Here is a 17,568-nt window from a genome sequence, read left to right as displayed (position 1 = left end):
GGTGCATTTTATCTTCTCTGCTTTTGTGAACTATCTCTCTGTTCTCCTTTTTGCAATGGAATAAGAACCTGGAGATAAGAACCTTTTTTTCTTCTCTGTTACGCTTCAAATGACAGGATGTTGTACTTGGAGTGATGCCCATTAGCAGAAGGGATGCTGGAATATGGGAATCAAAAAATTCCCCATGGAGAAACAGTGGTGGTAAAAGAATAAAACTGAACAAAGTAAAGTGACCTTGGTGGACAGCTACTGAAGGAAAAAAATGAGAAAAGAAAGAAGGAAAACTAACTGGAAAGGGGTTAATGTGTGAGAGCAATATAAAATACAAAAAATACAAGAAAAGGAATGGGAAAACAACAAAAAAAAGCAGCAACAAGCAGAACGAGAAGGCATAAGCAATAAAGCAAGAGAAGGAAAAAGATAAATCAACTCTCTCCTTACTGAGGGATTGTACCACAACTTGCCTTTTTTTTTATGTGAGAATTTACAAATAAACCTCATTAGCTTTCGTTGCCCATTGAGAGGGATATAAAAAGATGCTGATAAGTTCCTACAAAGGGTAAATAGTTTAAGGGGATGATACTGAAGCATTAAAATAAAGATCAAAGCGAGGACTGCCAGTATAGGGTTTCTAGGTTATCCACACAGTGCTACAGCTCTAACAGATTAAAGTCTCATTTGGACATAAAAAGATGAAAAATTATAAGAATCATGGCCATTATAAAAATGCCTTGATTACAAAATGCAGGAAAGTCCCAGTTCCATCAGGTTCAGACTAAACAGTGCTTTAGGAATAGTTCCATTAAAATTAGTGGAATCAACTTGGTCGGATCTGTTCCCTGGCAAGAGTGTCCGAAGTCAGTCTGCTCAAGCTCAGTGACAGTTTTACACCAGTTTCCATTCTGGCCATTGGAGTAGTAAGGATGACAGTGATATTTTGACTATTCACTTCCATCATCAGCAGTGCACTTACAGTTATGTAGATAAATATTTGTCATAAGGAGAAAAATCTGTGCTCTGCAACCTAAACCCATCAGAGTATTGAGTACGGTTACAGCAGATGCTAGTTCCAGCAGCAGTCCCTGGGGCCGTGGGGGATGAAGGTTTCTGCATTGAAACTCTACAGCTCCTTGGAAACAAGAGCTGTTCTGGGATCAGCAGGAGAGGTAAACAGGTGTACCATACCATGCTTCTCTCCCTGCTTCCAAAGTCACAGCTCTGCTGAGCATAAACATTTCATACTCAGTAGGTGAAAAAAGACCCTGAATGAAGTAAAAGTCATGCGACAGGACAGAGAAGACCAGATCACTTCTTTTAAATTCCCATTTCAAATGTCATTTATTATAGCTATATGGTCTCTGGCAAAATCACGTTTGTGAAGAGGAGAAGAAAAGTTGAGTTTGAAAGAGAGGGGTTATACTTCTGATAGGGTTTCTTTCTTGCCATTTCCCATGTCAAGTGCCAACAATTCTAGGATTTTACATAAACTCTAGAGCTGCATTCAAAATGGAACTCTTAAAAATTATGTGTATTAGAACTCTGGAAGTTGCAAGCACCAGCTAAAAACAGCTGTAAAGGAGTGTGGTGTTCAACAGCTGTTGGTTGGGTGTGGTGTTCATACCTTTCCATTTTCACCACTTACCAGTTGGATATGTCCACTTTTGTCAGATATCTCAGACCTGATGCTACCATTATGCACATTATGATCACTGTCTCCATAACACATAGGAGAGGTAAAAAAATAAGGCAAAAGTCCATGACAAAGCTACTATGCCTTCCTAATTACATTTGGAATTTTGGTTTTCAACATAAACTTGAAATTTGTGACTTGGATTCCCCTATAGGTCTGCAAGGAATCTTCAGAATACATCCACTCCTGCTGCTGACAGATGGTAGAGCAGAGAACAGCCACTATGAAGATAACAGCATTTCACCCATGGATTTTTTTACTATGTAGTAGCATAAGGTAGCTGTGAAATCAATGGTGTTTCAGAACATTTCTTGCGCTGCTGAGGTTTCTAACTGGAGGTAGCCCAAACACACAGCTAGTCTATAAACTCTCAAACTCTGCACAGAGGTCACATAAAAGAAAAAGAATCCAGAAGACAGGCAGGTTTATGTGGGTCAGGACTGCTTCTTTTATGTTCCAAAGGCCAAACCTGCTGCTTTTCGCCTTGAAATGGGGAACTACAAAGCTTTAAATCCCTAAGGATTCTTTTCCCCCTCAGCTTGTCATGACAGCAGCAAGGCAAGATCCAAAAAGGAACTGCAGAGAGGAAAGACTGAAAAAAAATGGAAGCTTTAATATATTCCCACTCCCTGACCCCATTCCTCCTTTTCTATGTTTCACCAGTTTTAATAATCTGGCAAAAGCAAAACCTCAAACTAGAAAATCCTTTCCTAACATGGCACAAACCCCCTTATCATTTACTAAGAAACATTATGATGAGATTCAGTGGTTTTAATATGTTTTCTCTTTTTTTTTCCTTTTCATTTAACCCCAGTTAGTTCTGCATTTTTAAAATAGCCGCTCTGAAACGACCGGTTCGCGTTTTAAAGCAAATGAATAATTAGGATCTGCTTATGGAACTGAAGTTAATACAGTTGTGGCTTTTAAACAAGATAAATGAATAACAAAAACAACAACAATAATAATAAAAAAGCAGTGAAAGCACTGTTACATATAATCTCTTCACTATGAAAACAAATCACTGCTACATGCACCCTAAGCGTATGTAAACAAAACAGATGGGGGATTTCCCACTGCTGGTTTCTTTCTTCTAAGGATGGTTATTTTCAGTTCATAAACTCTGAGCTGTCATCCCTGATTTATCTTCAGAGCAGATTCCTGTTGGGGTCACAGAGCTGGGACCTGGGGTGATGCGGCACGTTCCCCGCTCGCTGCGCTCTGCCGCCCCTGCCAGCCACGGCTTTCGTAGCTGGGCTTCGCGCTTCCCTTTTAACCCCTTTCTCATCCCTTCCTGTCAGTGCCTGACATTTTGCGAATCTCGGTTGCGCTCCAGCATGGTGAGAGCTGTATGGAGAGACACGCGCTTAGTTTGTTGGCGAGCGTCTTCCCTTTTTAAGGGGAGGGGAGAAAGGGCTACTAGGGATAAGGGAACCCCGCCTGCGTTCCATCCGCTACCCAAACAATGGCTTTATTTAAAGACATGAAGACATCGGTGTGTAGAGGTCCTTTAAAAGATGTTTTCACCGTCCCTAGCCGTAGAGAGAGCGACCACTTTATTTGCTGGAAAGGGCTCTTCCCGCCCCTTCCTACTCCTGCCCTCTCTCCGCCCCCCGCCTCCCTTCCCCATATATTATTACTCTATGCCACCACCGCTAAAACAGTCCCACCGCGCTCCCTGCCCGAGCCGCGACCGGCGGGGAGGCTCTCCCTGGCCCCGAGCATCCTGCGGCCGCGGGGCGGCTCACCCGTTCCCGTCCGGGCCGTACGGAGCTGTCTGTGCCCGGCGGGTGCTGAACCGCGCGGGGCGGCAGGAGCGGCCGGAGCTGCCCCGACCTCGCCCCGGCGCCCGGAGCGGAGGTAGGCGGCGAAGGGGATGGGGGGAGCCGGCGGCGACCCGGCGCCGCCCGCCTGAGGAGCCCGCGCACAAAGCCACGCCGCGGCCATGGAAGAGGAGCTGAAGTGCCCGGTGTGCGGCTCGCTGTTCCGGGAGCCCATCATCCTGCCCTGCTCGCACAATGTCTGCCTGCCCTGCGCCCGCACCATCGCCGTGCAGACCCCGGAGAGCGAGCAGCACCTGCCGCCGCTGCTCCACCCGCGGGGCCCCGCGCCGCCCACTGCCGCCGCCGCGCCGGCAGCGGGAGCGGGGCCGGGAGCGGGGCTGGGAGCGGGCCCGGGGGCGGCCGTGGGCTCCGCCGCCTGCCCGGACTCGGAGTGCGCGGCGGGCGGCGGCGGGGACCACGCGGACAAGCTGAGCTTGCACAGCGAGACCGACAGCGGCTACGGCTCCTACACCCCCAGCCTGAAGTCCCCGAACGGCGTGCGGGTGCTGCCGCTGGTGCCCGCACCGCCGGGGGCCGCGGCGGCTCCGCGGGGCGCCGGCCCCGCCAGCTCCTCCCTCACCTGCCCGCAATGTCACCGGAGCGCATCCCTGGACCACCGCGGGCTCCGCGGCTTCCAGCGCAACCGGCTGCTGGAGGCCATCGTGCAGCGCTACCAGCAGGGCCGCGCCGCTGCCGCGGCTGCCGCCAAGTGTCAGCTGTGCGACCGCAGCCCGCCCGAGCCCGCCGCCGTGCTGTGCGAGCAGTGCGAGGTGCTGTACTGCTCCGCCTGCCAGCTCCGCTGCCACCCGGCCCGCGGGCCCTTCGCCAAGCACCGCCTAGCCCCGCCGCCCGCACACCCGGGCGCCCCCGGCGGCGGTGGGGACGGTGGCGGGAAGGGGACGGGCGGCGGCCGAAAGCTGCCGACGTGCGCCGAGCACGACCTGGAGAACTACAGCATGTACTGCGTGAGCTGCCGCAGCCCCGTGTGCTATCAGTGCCTGGAGGAGGGCAAGCACAGCAAGCATGACGTGAAGGCCCTGGGAGCCATGTGGAAGCAGCACAAGGTGAGTCCCCCCGGATGGCCGGGAGGAGCTGAGGTGATGCCCAGAGCCGGGGCAATGCTCAGCACTGAGGATTGTTCATCCTGGTGCCCCAACAGCAGGTTGGGGTTCTGGGACATGGGGTAATTCATGTCCATCACCCTTCCAGACTTTTCTCCCTTTGGCCTGGTGCTCTTAGGTTTCTTGACCTTCCTGACTTCCAGGTGACCCCGCAGCTTCTGCTGAGGGTTCGAAAACCCACAGATTTTCTGTCATGTTGGCCTCACCTTAGCCAGAAAATCTCAGGCTCAAGTAAGTCTGGGATTAGCAAATCCATCTCACTAACCTGTTTTTCTTCCACAGAGTTTTTGGCCATTCTGTCCTCAGCCTTCCCATTCTCTCACAGTGGAAACAGCTCCTTGTGAGAGGATGAGATAGTTGTTCCTTCCTTTCACCACCTCCTTTTCACCCAGAACGCAGTGCAAGCTGCCACAACCACGTATCAATGAGAGAGAGTGTCCTAGAGAATTGTGTGCATCATGTTTTGTCCTGGGTTTTAAAGAGGTCTCCTCTCACTAGGTTCCCAAAGAAGCCAGGAGGAGTGGCTGGAGAGACTTGCATGACACAAAGATGAATTAGGAATTGTAGATTGTTTGGGAACTGGGGACAAGTAAATCCTTTTCTGAATCACTACAAGGGATGCTGTTTACCACTCCCTGGATCCCTTTGGGGAGACATCAGAGCCATCTCATTTTCCATGCAGGGGGTTTACCAAGGTCTGGTGGACCTGCTAGGTTACTTGGATGTGCTCTCCTTGCTAAAAGTAAGACTTTGCCACCATCTGAATGAAGAGCAAGACATGACCTTTGAAGTTGAAAGTGTGAAGTTAGCTCTTTCTAAGAACAGTGGACCCTGGAATAATGATGAGTTAATACATATGAATGTACAGAGGGAACTTCAATACCTGAGAGCTGGGAGCAGCTCTTTGAAGCTTCCCTCTGTACTGTGGGTAAGGGTCTTCTCCCACAGGAGAGCAAAGAGCACTTGACCAGCTCTGCTGGCCATGGGGATTCCTTTCTCCTCACTCTCTCTTTACAGTTAACAGTAAAGGAAGCACAGAGCGATCCCTTCAGGCATTGCAGGAGAAGTCAAAATCAAGACGAATCTCAGTCATCACTCAGTCGTGGAGTGGTTGAGCACAAGCTAGGCTAAGATATTTGGCAAGGCAAAAAATTGACTTTTGATTTTAAAATTCAGAAAAGATGCCCCTTGGGGTGACCTGCATTGTTTGTCCATCTGAGAAGAAAGACAAACTTCTTCCCTAGGTCTTTCAGTTTGAATGCTCTGCCAATGTCTCAGCCATCTGCTCCCTAACATGGTGACTACTTGTGCAGAGAAGTTTTCTTGGCTTAGAAGGAGCAGATTAAAAATTCACAGTTGCTATTCATATGCCAATGGCAGAATCTACTTCTGAGCAGGATTGTTTTGATGAGAAGGGTCTGAGTTCACTATTCAAATGTGATGATGTTTTAGAGAGTGTGAGAGAGCAGGTTGTGCTGTATTGTTTTCTATCTTGAGTTAAAACTGTTTGATGCCTGTTTGAGCAACGTGATAAACTTTGGTGTAATCAAAGTTCAGAGTCAGTCATTTTCCCTCTTTCCTACTGTCAAATATTGTCAAAAGAATAAACAATACCCTTGTGGCTTGTACTTTTACTGCATTTTTTCTGTGATTAAGGTATCACAGAATATGATTTTTCTCTTGATTTACATACTCAATCAATGTCAAAATTCTAGCAAATCACCTCCCTCCTCAAAATTAATGATTTTGGGGACTCTAAAATTGTGCTCTTTTGAGTATTATTTTCCCAGAACAATGCACTTGGCAGAAAATAAGTATAATGGAACCATATAGCTAGACAGCTTAAACCACCAGCTCACATTCATTCAGATAAATTGCTTTGGAATTAGATATTTCTGCTTAGAAATAGTTCTCTGATACAGCAATTTTTACAAGTTTATTACCTGCAGTTACTTTGGCCAAACCATAAATTACTTACATTGAGTGGTATGCCAAATGTGATTTAAGTTTTATGTGCTCTCTCCAGATGCTCCAGGCATAGCTGGTAGAGGCAGCTGAAAGGTTTGTTCTTAGCCCAATAAGCCTTCCATGTATTAGCCCTTTGTTCAAATTATTTGACTCCTCCTTTGCCTGGGCCTTATGGAGCAATCTAGTGACAAATTAAGAGTGTGTAACCTTGTCCACAGAGTGCTGCAGACTATGCAATGAAATCTGCATTTACCCTCAGTTGTACTGCTGACACAAAAGCTATACTGGACTGGTTGGCCCCTGTTATTGGTGCAGGTTCCCCATTATGCTGCTGTACGTAACTTCTCCTTACAGAGAAATTAAAATCTCTGTAAAATAACAGCAGGGCCCCAATGGCATAAATCTATGAAAATTCCCTGACTTAGCTGGACTTTATTATATTCACTTGAATGTAAAGTGCATCTAGAGCAGCAGTTCAAGATTATTAAGTAAAACTCTTAGTCTTCTGCTGAAGTTAAGTCCTTTTGTTTCTTTATAGCAAGAACAGTGACACTGTTATAACATTTTTGTAGGACTTTAGACCTATCAATATGAGGAATGATGGGGAACAAATTTCATCTCTGCTCATTCTAAATGGTTAAATATATGTATATATTGAAACGCTGAACACAGCCACAGCTGGATAGGTCTGTGAAGGGCTGGCAGGCAGGGGGTTGCAGGCAAGTGTTGGAGTCCAAACAGCTGCTTTTATTTCCTGGCCTAAAGAGTTGTGTTCCCAAAACCATTTAGTTTTTATGAGAATTCAGAATCAGGACAGGCTCATCTATTCAATAGTTAATCTTCTGCTACAGAGATAGAGGAAAGGCAAGTTAAGTGGGCATGAATTGTTTGGTTGAAAAAGGACATGGGCATTATATGGTTCATTTTCTGAAATCAACAGAAGCATTGGTCTTGTGCGCCCATCTGGGTTTAATTACTTACCCTTGTGATCTCTGTGTTCCTGTAATTGATAGAAACTTGGTATCTATCTCCAGCCCCCACATTATTGGTTGCAAGATCAGGTATTAAAGATAACTCCTGGTAGAGCACTGTTTGTCAGGAGTTATTAATTGTCACAGCAAATGAAGATTGTAACATCTCAGTTTGGTTTCCAATAAATATTTCTGTGGTGGGAAAGACTGTTTTGGGTGTACAGGACATTTTTTAAGACTTGGTTGGTTCACCGAGCACTTAGTCATGTAGCTCCATTTGATTTTAATGGCAAGTGCATGACTAAATGCCACTGTTTTGTAAGGTATCTTTTACAAATGCTTTGAAAAACAAGGCTATTATCTCTAAGTGGGTTTCACAAATGGAAATCTGTTCTCCTTGGCCTCATGCTGCAGTTGCATTACTGCAATCAGAGGTTTTAATGAACAGATCAATTTGCTCATGAGCCCTTTGAACAATGACGCATCTGAGTTTCTGTTGCAGCTCTTTGCGATGGAGTGTGCCAGGAACCAGAAGTGACTGTGCTAATTGTCACTGGGACATGTGCTGGTTACAATTTGTTTGCAGTGGTTTTCTATGGCTGCTGTGATGCCCACATACAGCTTTTGGCTCTTCTTACCTTGTGAAGTGCACTTTGAGATTTGAGATTTGAGAGCTAGGGCAGATGTCGGAAAACTAGAAATTTTACTTTTGTTGGACCAACCATTGGTTGTGATTTGAAAGAAAGTAGCCTTTACCTCCCTGGAGCAATTTGGTCAGGACAGTCAACAGCAGAGCATACCATGCTTTTGCCACCTATTTCTTTCTTGCTTCGACCCCAACCACTTGGTCATATGCTACTTCTACCTTGTTCTATGTCAGCCTGACAAACCAAAGACTCAGAGGGGCCTTGTGGGTAAAGCAGAATGTGTGACAAAAATGATGGGCTTCAAACTCTGTGAAGCACGATCTGCTCATGGAGAGATGACTTGAAGTTCTGATTGTCTGATCTAGCAGAAAATAGGGACTCTTTCAAGGACCTGGAATTTGCTCCTGTGACCTCAAGCAGTGTTAATATCACATTGTCATTTTAAATTTTTGTCCATTGCCAAGAGTTTGTGGAGGAAAATAGTAAATATTGAAATATTGAGAAACATGGACAGTAATGTGTCTTTCCCTTACATTTGTTACAAATTCATTTTGTAAAGCATATTTTAGTCTAAAATTTAGCACTAATGTAATACCTGGAACTGGACTAAAAGGAAAAAGTTTGTATGAATATGAGGAAAAAACTCTAGTATGACTTCTTTCTCTATAGCTCAGTCCCAGCTCCCAGTCAGGGTTTGTATCCACTTCCCAGAGGGTATATGTGGTTAGGTAGTGCCTGTGCCTAGTGAAGGCTGCCTGCCTTGGGGCTGGGCTGTGAGGTACCCACAAGATGCTGCCAGGGTCAGCTCTTTCCTATCCTTTGTGAATAAATGAGCTCAAGGGGAGAATTAGTAGGAGATACTTAGCTGATATTCAGGTGGGAGGTACACTCAAAACTTAGGCAATCTGAAGAAGTGAGCTGTGCCCTTTTCAAGTATGGAGTAATTTATGTCCCCCCAAGAGCAAGAGGGAAGAAGAGAATGAGTGGTGACTTACTATCAATCAAGTTCAGTCTCTTGGAAGCTCATAACCTTTGTGCCATCTTACATACACAGCTCAATCTTCAGGTTCCAAGGACACAAGATACCAACCTTTGGAAAGCCTGGTGTTAGCAAAGTTGCTTTCCAGTCCATTTTCTGTTGTTGGTTACTGTATCTGTTTGCTGGGGATAATTAACTGGGCATTGGCAATGTGGAAGTTGCCAAATCTGCCTGAAGAGTACAGCCACAGAGAACGTGTCTAACCTCCAGGACACACATGATGGTGCTTTTCCAGTCACTGCTTTATAGAATCATACAATATCCCAAAGGAGACACACAAGGGGGACAAGAGGGACCCACAAGGATCATTGAGTCCAACTCCTAGCCCAGCACAGGATTATCCCCAACAGTCACACATGCCTGAGAGCATTGTCCAAATGCTTCTTGAACTCAAACAGGCTTGGTGGTGTGATCACTTCCATGGGGAGCCTGTTCAGTGACTGACCACCCTCTGAGTGAAGAACCTTTTCCTAATATGCAGCCTAAACCTCCCCTGACACAGCCTCAGGCCACTCCCTCAGGTCTTGTCACTGGTCACCACAAAGAAGAGATCAGTACCTGTCCCTCCTCTTCCCCTCATGAGGAAGTTGTAGACTGTAATGAGGTCTCTCTTCAGCCTTCTCTACTCCAGGCTGAACAGACCAAGTGATCTCAGCCATTGCATGTATGCTTTCCTCTCTAGAGCCATCATCATCTTTGTAGTTGTTCTTTAGGTGCTCTTTCATAGTTTTACATCCTTCTCATACTGTAGCACCCAAAATTTTACTCAGGACTCGATGTGAGATTGCACCAGTACAGTGCAGAGCAGAGGAACACAATCCCCTCCCTTCGTCAGCTGGCGATGGTTTGCCTGATGTCCCCCAGGACACGGTTGGTCCTCCTGGCTGCCAGGGCACTGCTGACTCATATGCAACTTGCCATCAGCCAGGATCCCCAGGTCTCTTTCCGTGAGGCTGCTCTCCAGACTCCAGTTCCCCAGTCTTATGTACAACCTGGGTTGCCCCATCCCAGGTGCAGAATTCAGCACTTGCCCCTGTTAAACTTCATATGGTTGGTGACTGCCCAGCCTTATAATTTGTCTAGGTCTCTCTTCAGGGCCTCTCTGCCTTCAAGGGACTCAACACCTTCTCCTAATTTTATGTTGTCAGCAGACTTAATTAATATAGTTGAGTCCTGCATCCAAGTAATTTTTGAAGATGTTGGACAGCACTGGCCCTGGAATGGAAAATCCCTTTTACCCTTTGTGCCTGACCCATGAGCCAATTGGTCACCCACCACATGATGTGCTTATCCAGCTCTTTGCTGGGCATTTTGTCGAGAAGGATACTGTGAGAGGCAATATTGAAAACTTTACTGAAATCCAAAAATACTCCATCAACTGGCTGTCCTTGATCAACGAGATGAGTTACTTTGTCATAAAAAGAAATCAAGTTTGACAAGCAGAACTTTCCCGTTGTGAAGCCCTGCTGGCCGTGACCGATTACTGCCTTGTCCTTCAGGTGTTTTTCAATAACACCCAGAATAATCTCTGTAATTTTACCAGGCACTGAAGTGAGACTGACAGGTCTGTAGTTTCCAGGGTCATCCTTCTTGCTCTTCTTGAAAACTGAGACAATGTTTGTCAGTCTCCAGTCAACTGGAACCTCTTCAGATTCCCAAGACCATTCAAAAATAATTGAGAGATGTCTTGCAATGACATCAGCCAGATCTTTGAGTACACCAGAATGAATCCTATCCGGCCTCAAAGACTTACTGGGATCCAGCTGTTGCAGAAAATCCTGCACAGGGTTGACTGGGAGTTTATCATTCTCACAGTCATGGTCCTCCAACTCAGGCCAACTGGGGCCCCAGAACCTGTTACCAGTGTTGAAGACCAAAGCAAAGAAAACATTAAACATCTCTGCCTTGGCTATGTCCATGTTTGTGAGGTGACCATTCTAATCAAGTAATTGGCTTTTCTGCATGGAGAAGTGATGCTGGAGCACAAGCAGAATATAGTTTCTGTAATACCATCCAGTGAAACTGCTTCTTGGTCAAGTAAGACCATGTTGATTCTGCATCTGCCAGGGGCAGAACTGCTGTTTCCTTCCCATCCTTGAAGCAAGCCTTTGGTTCAGCTTAGAAATCTCAGGTGTCAGTGGAGGAAAGGGAAGATTAGGTCTTCAGTATGGACTTAGAAAAGACTCCATATTTCTCACCAGTCAAAAGTTAGAGGAGGAGTTTTTTTCCAACTTTTCCAGAAGCATTCATGCATTTGTTGAGTCGGAGCATGGGAAACTGGAGCCTCAAAGGACCTTACTATGAAGTCTGAGACAGCAGATTTGTCTTCAAAGTCCTAGTTTATCTCGGGTTTTGTAGGGCCTACCACATTTATAAAGTTTTCAGACTTTGATGAAAAAAGGTGTCATTTTGGAAAGCACTTGGGGATTTTTCAGTATGACAGATGCTACTGTGTAAGACTATTATCTCCTTGTGTGGGTAGCTGTCTTATAAAAAGGTATTTTGACATACCAAGTCACTGCAATAAAGTGGAATGTGCAGACACAGTACTTGACTACCCCCATATGCATATTTCACCCTTTTTAAGTCTTATTACAATGAAAATCTCAACGATTCTTTCCTAGCACAAACTCTTTGTTCATTAAGAATATATGCAACAAGTAAACCTTTTAGCACATTATTAATTATCAAATCCAAGGATTAGTAAGAAACATATTTGCATTTTATTGCTAAATTTTTCTCTTTTCCCTTCCTTTTTTTTTTTTTTTTTTTGCAGGCACAGCTCTCTCAGGCTTTGAATGGTGTTTCAGACAAAGCAAAGGAAGCTAAAGAATTTTTGGTTCAGCTGAAAAATTTGTTGCAGCAGATACAGGTAACTGTAGAATATTATCTGTTTTGATAATACAATAATCAATAGAACTGAGTGAATAATTTATTTGATGACTTTGTCTCCCATGCTATTCTCATCTTTCCTGGAATCGTCTAACCCTTCTTGAATGGATGTGCTAGGCAAAATTGTTCATCAAGTAATGCCTGCAAGCCCCTCTTAGCTTCTAGATCGTTTGCTGTTTATTGCAAGAAGATGGTATTCAATACTGGACATCTGAGCTATGTTGATTAGTATTTGATTGAATCCATTGGTCATGCTTCTGTGCTCCTTCCTAAGTGCAATTGCTTGAATTAGGCTTTTAGGATAGATTCTCATTTTAACACATTCAAAATTTGCTACAAGTTTTTCATCTTACATTTTCTGAAAATGTACTAATTTCTGGACAAAATCCAGTCAACCTGTTTGTTAGCGTATTTGTGGGAATGCCCTACATATACTCAAAAATACAGGAATATTCTACTCAGAAAAAAAAAAACTAAAAAAGGAGTAACTGCTTCTAAATCAGTGTGGTCGTTTATTGAAGCATAAGATATTTTCATGCTTGTAATTGTTCATATTTAATAGTCAGAAAAAGGCTCATGGTGAGTTCAGTAATTGAGGGCACAAATGCAAAATGAAACAGGTCTCATTTTCAATCAAATTTAGACTTGTCAGTGCTGGAGGTCAGATGATCCTTAAGATCCTTCTCAATCTGCAGAATGTGCCTGGAAATGTGCCACTGTAGGTTGAGCTGCACAGTGCTCAGGAGGGGACACTTGTTTTCTGCAGCAGCAGTGCTCTACAGCGATGGGATATACATCATCTGCTCTTTGATTGCCCCCTCTGCTGCTTGCTCATCTTGCATCAACAAGTCCTGTGCTTGTTAGCAGCAGAAGACCAGAAAAGCAGAAGTTCATAAATCTGTATTTCATTTATAATTTGGTCATTAAAATATTCCACTTAAAACTCTACATGAAGAATTCGTACCACAAATGTTGCTCAAGCTCTCAGATTGCCTCAAGGCATTATAATTACCCACCCTCACAGTCTTTTGTGGCCATATGGGGCAGGGAACAAACCAAAACTGAGAAACTGGTAAAAAAAAAAAAAGGACAACTAAATGAAAGAAACCAGTGGAAAGCCACTGACTGGCACTTGCAATGTGTCATGTTTGGGCTACAATGTGAGGTTTCTCTCAGCTGACTTACCTATTTAAAGTTCTGTAGCTCAGCTACTCTAATTGATTAGACTACTTTCACTGCCCAAGGAGAGAGACAGGCACCTCTAGAGAGCAGATCTTCCTATGGATATGAGCAGCTATTTTAGGGTGGGATAACTCATCCAAAACAGTAGTCTATAACCAAGCACTTCTTGAGTCACCTAGCTCCATTAAAAATGTATTTTTCCCCTCTTGAAACCTAAAAGTGTCCCATTATGACTATTTACGACTATGCTGTAAAATCCTCTAATGTGTTTCAATAAAATCACTGCCAAATTGTTCTGCATAAGGGAGCTGCTACAATTGGATCAAACCCCCAAGCCATTTATTTGATGCTGCTCATTGCTTAAAATGCTAGAGGAGAGCTCAGAAGAGGAAATTGTATCCAGCAGTCACCCTCTAATATTTAGCCAAGTGTGGGCACAAAGCTGAATCTGACCCTCACATGTTGAGTCAGTCTCCATCCTGAGTCTGAGTGAAGACATCAAATTTCAGCAAAACAAAACAGCAGGACTAATCAGCTGCATATGTATTCCTAAGTAAAACAAGGCTGGGGCACAGATCCAAGATGATCACACACAAACTTTAACCCTTAACTAACTGCTTGGAATGGTTTTCTCCCAGGACAAATTACACTCGTTTCATGTGATGTTCAAGCAGCATTTGATGATAGGACATACCAGGGAATGTTCCTGGTAGGCAGGTTTGGTACAGCCACACTCTCTGGGAGGTAAAGGTTTACATTACGTCATGAGCTGATCTGTGCCTTCTGATATGCGGCCCAAAAAACACAGGTCTTGGATAGTTATCTGGGTGGGGAATAGATGTAGCCTTTGTGCATAGATTTATACCCAGAACCATGTATCTCTGTTTCTAGTAGAAGTCTTATAATGGTTGTCACACACATACAAACATTTACCCCTCAGCAAAAATGCCTTTTAAAAGTATATTTACAAAAAGGAGCAAACAATATGTACATTTTATTATCCTGTCTCAATGCATAGCAGACCAGCCATCCATCCACACACTTTATCTCCTCTTTGAGTTTGCCAGAGCTACAGGGAGCTGTGCTTTTATATTACTTTGGACAGTTTGCAAATTCATAATCTCCTTTTCTTTTTCCTGCTTTGCAGATCTGTTTTTCCTTCTTTTTCCCTTCACTTCTCATTTCTGAGGTCACTTTTATATCTCTTGGTCTCTTCACATACTGCTTGTTCCTCATTGCTCCCATTGCTTCCTTGCTCCTCCTTGTTGTTGTCAGGATCTGTTTTTCACATTTCCCCATCTGCTATAACAATTTCATACTTTCTCACTCGAAGGAGGCATATCGCCAAACACCCCATTTGATGTGTGAACAGAAAATGAGGAGAGAAATGATGCACTACAGCCATCGACTGATTCAGGCTCTGCACAAACCAGCACGTCAAGAGTGGCTGGACGGAAATGGGCTTAAGGGGGAGTCTTGTGTGATGTAAGCCGAGGAGGGACTGAGGCAAACAGGAAGAGTCTAAGACAAACCTGTGAGCAGTAACTGAGTCATGTGGTGTCTCCCCACCATCACACCCCACCTTGCTGCAAGGGGGCCCTCCCAGGGAACACTGACCCTGCATCCCACAGTTGGAGAATGGGATGCCTGGATCACAGTGAGGGAAGAGAGCATATTTCTGAAAATTTTGAACTCAAATGAAGGAAGATAAAGCAAATGAATAGAAAAGAAGAGAAAAACAAAAGAGCTAAGAGTTAGCAACGAGTTAGGGGAGTGTGAGGGCTTGCTAAAGAGGTACCTCTCCTTCAGTACGTGTTTATTTAAAATCTTCTCACATTTAATGATGGGATTTGGGTTGTTGTATTTTTTTTTGTTTGGTTTGGGTTTTTTGTTTTTTTGTTTGGAGGGGTTTTTTTTTTGTGTGTAGGGGTTTTTTTTGTTTGGTTTAGGTTTTTTGTTTGTTTTCTTTTCTTTTTATTTTGGGTATTTGTGAGGGAAGCTAATAATACAACTAAATATCTCCTTGGAAGAGGAGCTTGAAAGCTTTCTCCTTCTAGTCTCATGAGCAGAGGATGTGAGAGAGAGCCCTCCTTTGAATGACTACTACAGCAGCAGTTCCAGGGATGTATGTAAGGCTGTTTTACCCTACTAAAAGATCAGTGTTGTCTACCTCACATGGTGGCCTCACTTAGTGAAGAATTTTACCACAATGTGAATAAAAACTTGCTTTTTTTATAAAAGCTAATCAAATACAGGGCTCCACTGCTGAGTGCTATTTTTAAAAAAAAACCTACTTGAAGCAATACATACACACACTGCAGGGCTGGGAGCTCATTAATTGCAATAATCCAGATTCTGGTCCATAATTCTGTTAAAATTGCCGTGGTGTAGAGCCAGTGATTTCAAAGTTGATACAGTGAGATAATTAAAACAGAACGGAACAGAATCCTCTTATGTGTATGTACGTACCGTACATGTTACATTCAGCTTTTCATTATGTTGTACTACATCTGTTGTCCAGAAAGTGCCAGTAAATCAAGATTTTAAATAAACCCATTTGTGGTATAGTATCTTAGTGTTTCATTTTATAGCATGTAGCCATTACTAGTACAGCTATAATGAAATCAGAAAGACAACAAAAAAGCTGAGGACCTTAAAAAGAAATATTTTCTGAAGAGAAAAAGAGGTATAAATGAGAATTTGCTTAAGCTGTAAAATATACTTTATTTGATAAGCATGACTCTTGCCTTCTTCTAGGAGAATGGATTGGATTATGAAGCCTGTCTTGTTGCTCAGTGTGATGCCTTGGTTGATGCGTTAACACGACAAAAGGCAAAACTGCTCACAAAAGTGACCAAAGAACGTGAGCACAAGCTGAAGGTGAGCATTCTTCTCATCAGCTCAGCAGAGCTGCTGATACCTGGTGCCTTTTGTCAAGTCCCCAACACTTTACACCATGAAATTTCCCAGTGACCAAATCCTAAAGTCTTTTAGCAGGTTCCAGTTCAGCAGTTTAGTGGAACTGTGCTTACACTCTTAAAACAAAGCATATACTTCAGCAGGTTGTTGAGTCAGACCATCCATCTTTATTTTTCTGTGGGTTTTGGGCTATCTTTTAGAGGTGCTTATCAGTGAAACTGATGTGTGGGTTGGATTCTGTGACTTTCTGTCCAAGTTAAATGTTGTGATTTTGATGTCTCTTCAAGTCTTTAAATTCAGGCAAACCACCTCCAGAAATCCATGAGCCACTCAAAAGATACTAAAGAATATAGTAAAGGGAGATGGGGAAAATAAATCTAAAAGGGCTGAACAAAGTAGCAGTCAAGAAATACTTAAATAATGTTTCTTGTAATGTTGAATTGCATATGTGATTTTGAGGTACTATAGCACCAGTCACTTTAAAAGTATCTAAGACAGAAAGAAAAATTGTAGTTAAATATCTAACATTGAAATTAATAAAATCTATCTGAGATCAGCATTTAAGTTTCTTAACAAGAACCAGCACTTAGGACATACTGCTGACAGCACAGCCAATCCTGCAGTTTATTGCTGTCACAAGTTGTCCTACAGAACACAGTGCTATTAGGCCTAGTCTATAGCCACGTGGCAGCAGAATCAAGTCCAAAATCTGGAAAAATGAGATGCAGCTTTTTTGTTCCTTAATTCCAGCAAAGCACTCTTGAACAGAGCAGGATCAGTGGTTAATTGAGAAGAGAATGGTAGGGTATAATCTTCAAGAAACCATTCCTGCAGTTTGCCTTTTAAGTGAAGGATTTTTTAAAAACCCAGATTTTAGTGAAAGTATGATTGGAAATGTGAACACTGCAGAGGCAGAAACATGTTCTGTGCTCTTTCTGCCCCAAGCAAGCCTGATCTCTGAGCAATTAATCTGCTCTGAAAATTGAGATTCCCCATGCACAACATTTTGCCAAGCTAATTATCGGTATTTACAATACAGAGCAAGTGAGTGAAGCTGATGGAGATAAGGCAATGGCCATATGGCAGCTAAATTAAGCATAGCTTTAACACACTCTTCCATTCCCTGACTCTTCTGAAACAATTTTATACAATTCACTGCAAGCTGAGGCAGTCATCAGAACTGTACTGATGTTTGTTTTTCAGGTTGTTTGGGACCAGATAAATCACTGTACACTGAAGCTACGCCAGTCAACAGGGCTTATGGAGTACTGCCTAGAAGTTATCAAAGAAAATGATCCCTCTGGGTTTTTACAGGTATT

At 43.7% G+C, this 17,568-nt stretch overlaps 1 protein-coding gene across 3 annotated transcripts in view; it reads left to right on the top strand.

Annotated features, from left to right (window-relative positions):
• The first annotated feature begins 3,346 nt into the window (after positions 1-3,346).
• TRIM67 (tripartite motif containing 67) overlaps positions 3,347-17,568 on the top strand; it is a 42,382-nt gene continuing 28,160 nt past the window's right edge. For all 3 annotated transcript variants that reach the window (XM_071549510.1, XM_071549509.1, XM_071549508.1), the window contains exons 1-4: positions 3,347-4,574; positions 12,033-12,128; positions 16,088-16,210; positions 17,453-17,563. In XM_071549510.1, coding sequence (XP_071405611.1) covers positions 3,633-4,574; positions 12,033-12,128; positions 16,088-16,210; positions 17,453-17,563 — 1,272 coding nt within the window. In that variant the 5' untranslated portion in view covers positions 3,347-3,632. The remainder of the gene's footprint in view (positions 4,575-12,032; positions 12,129-16,087; positions 16,211-17,452; positions 17,564-17,568) is intronic.

Source organism: Pithys albifrons, chromosome 2 (assembly GCF_047495875.1).
Source record: "Pithys albifrons albifrons isolate INPA30051 chromosome 2, PitAlb_v1, whole genome shotgun sequence".
Classification (NCBI taxonomy): domain Eukaryota; kingdom Metazoa; phylum Chordata; class Aves; order Passeriformes; family Thamnophilidae; genus Pithys; species Pithys albifrons.
The sequence above is the reverse complement of the archived record's forward strand: the minus strand, read 5'-3'. Positions and strand labels throughout refer to the sequence as shown.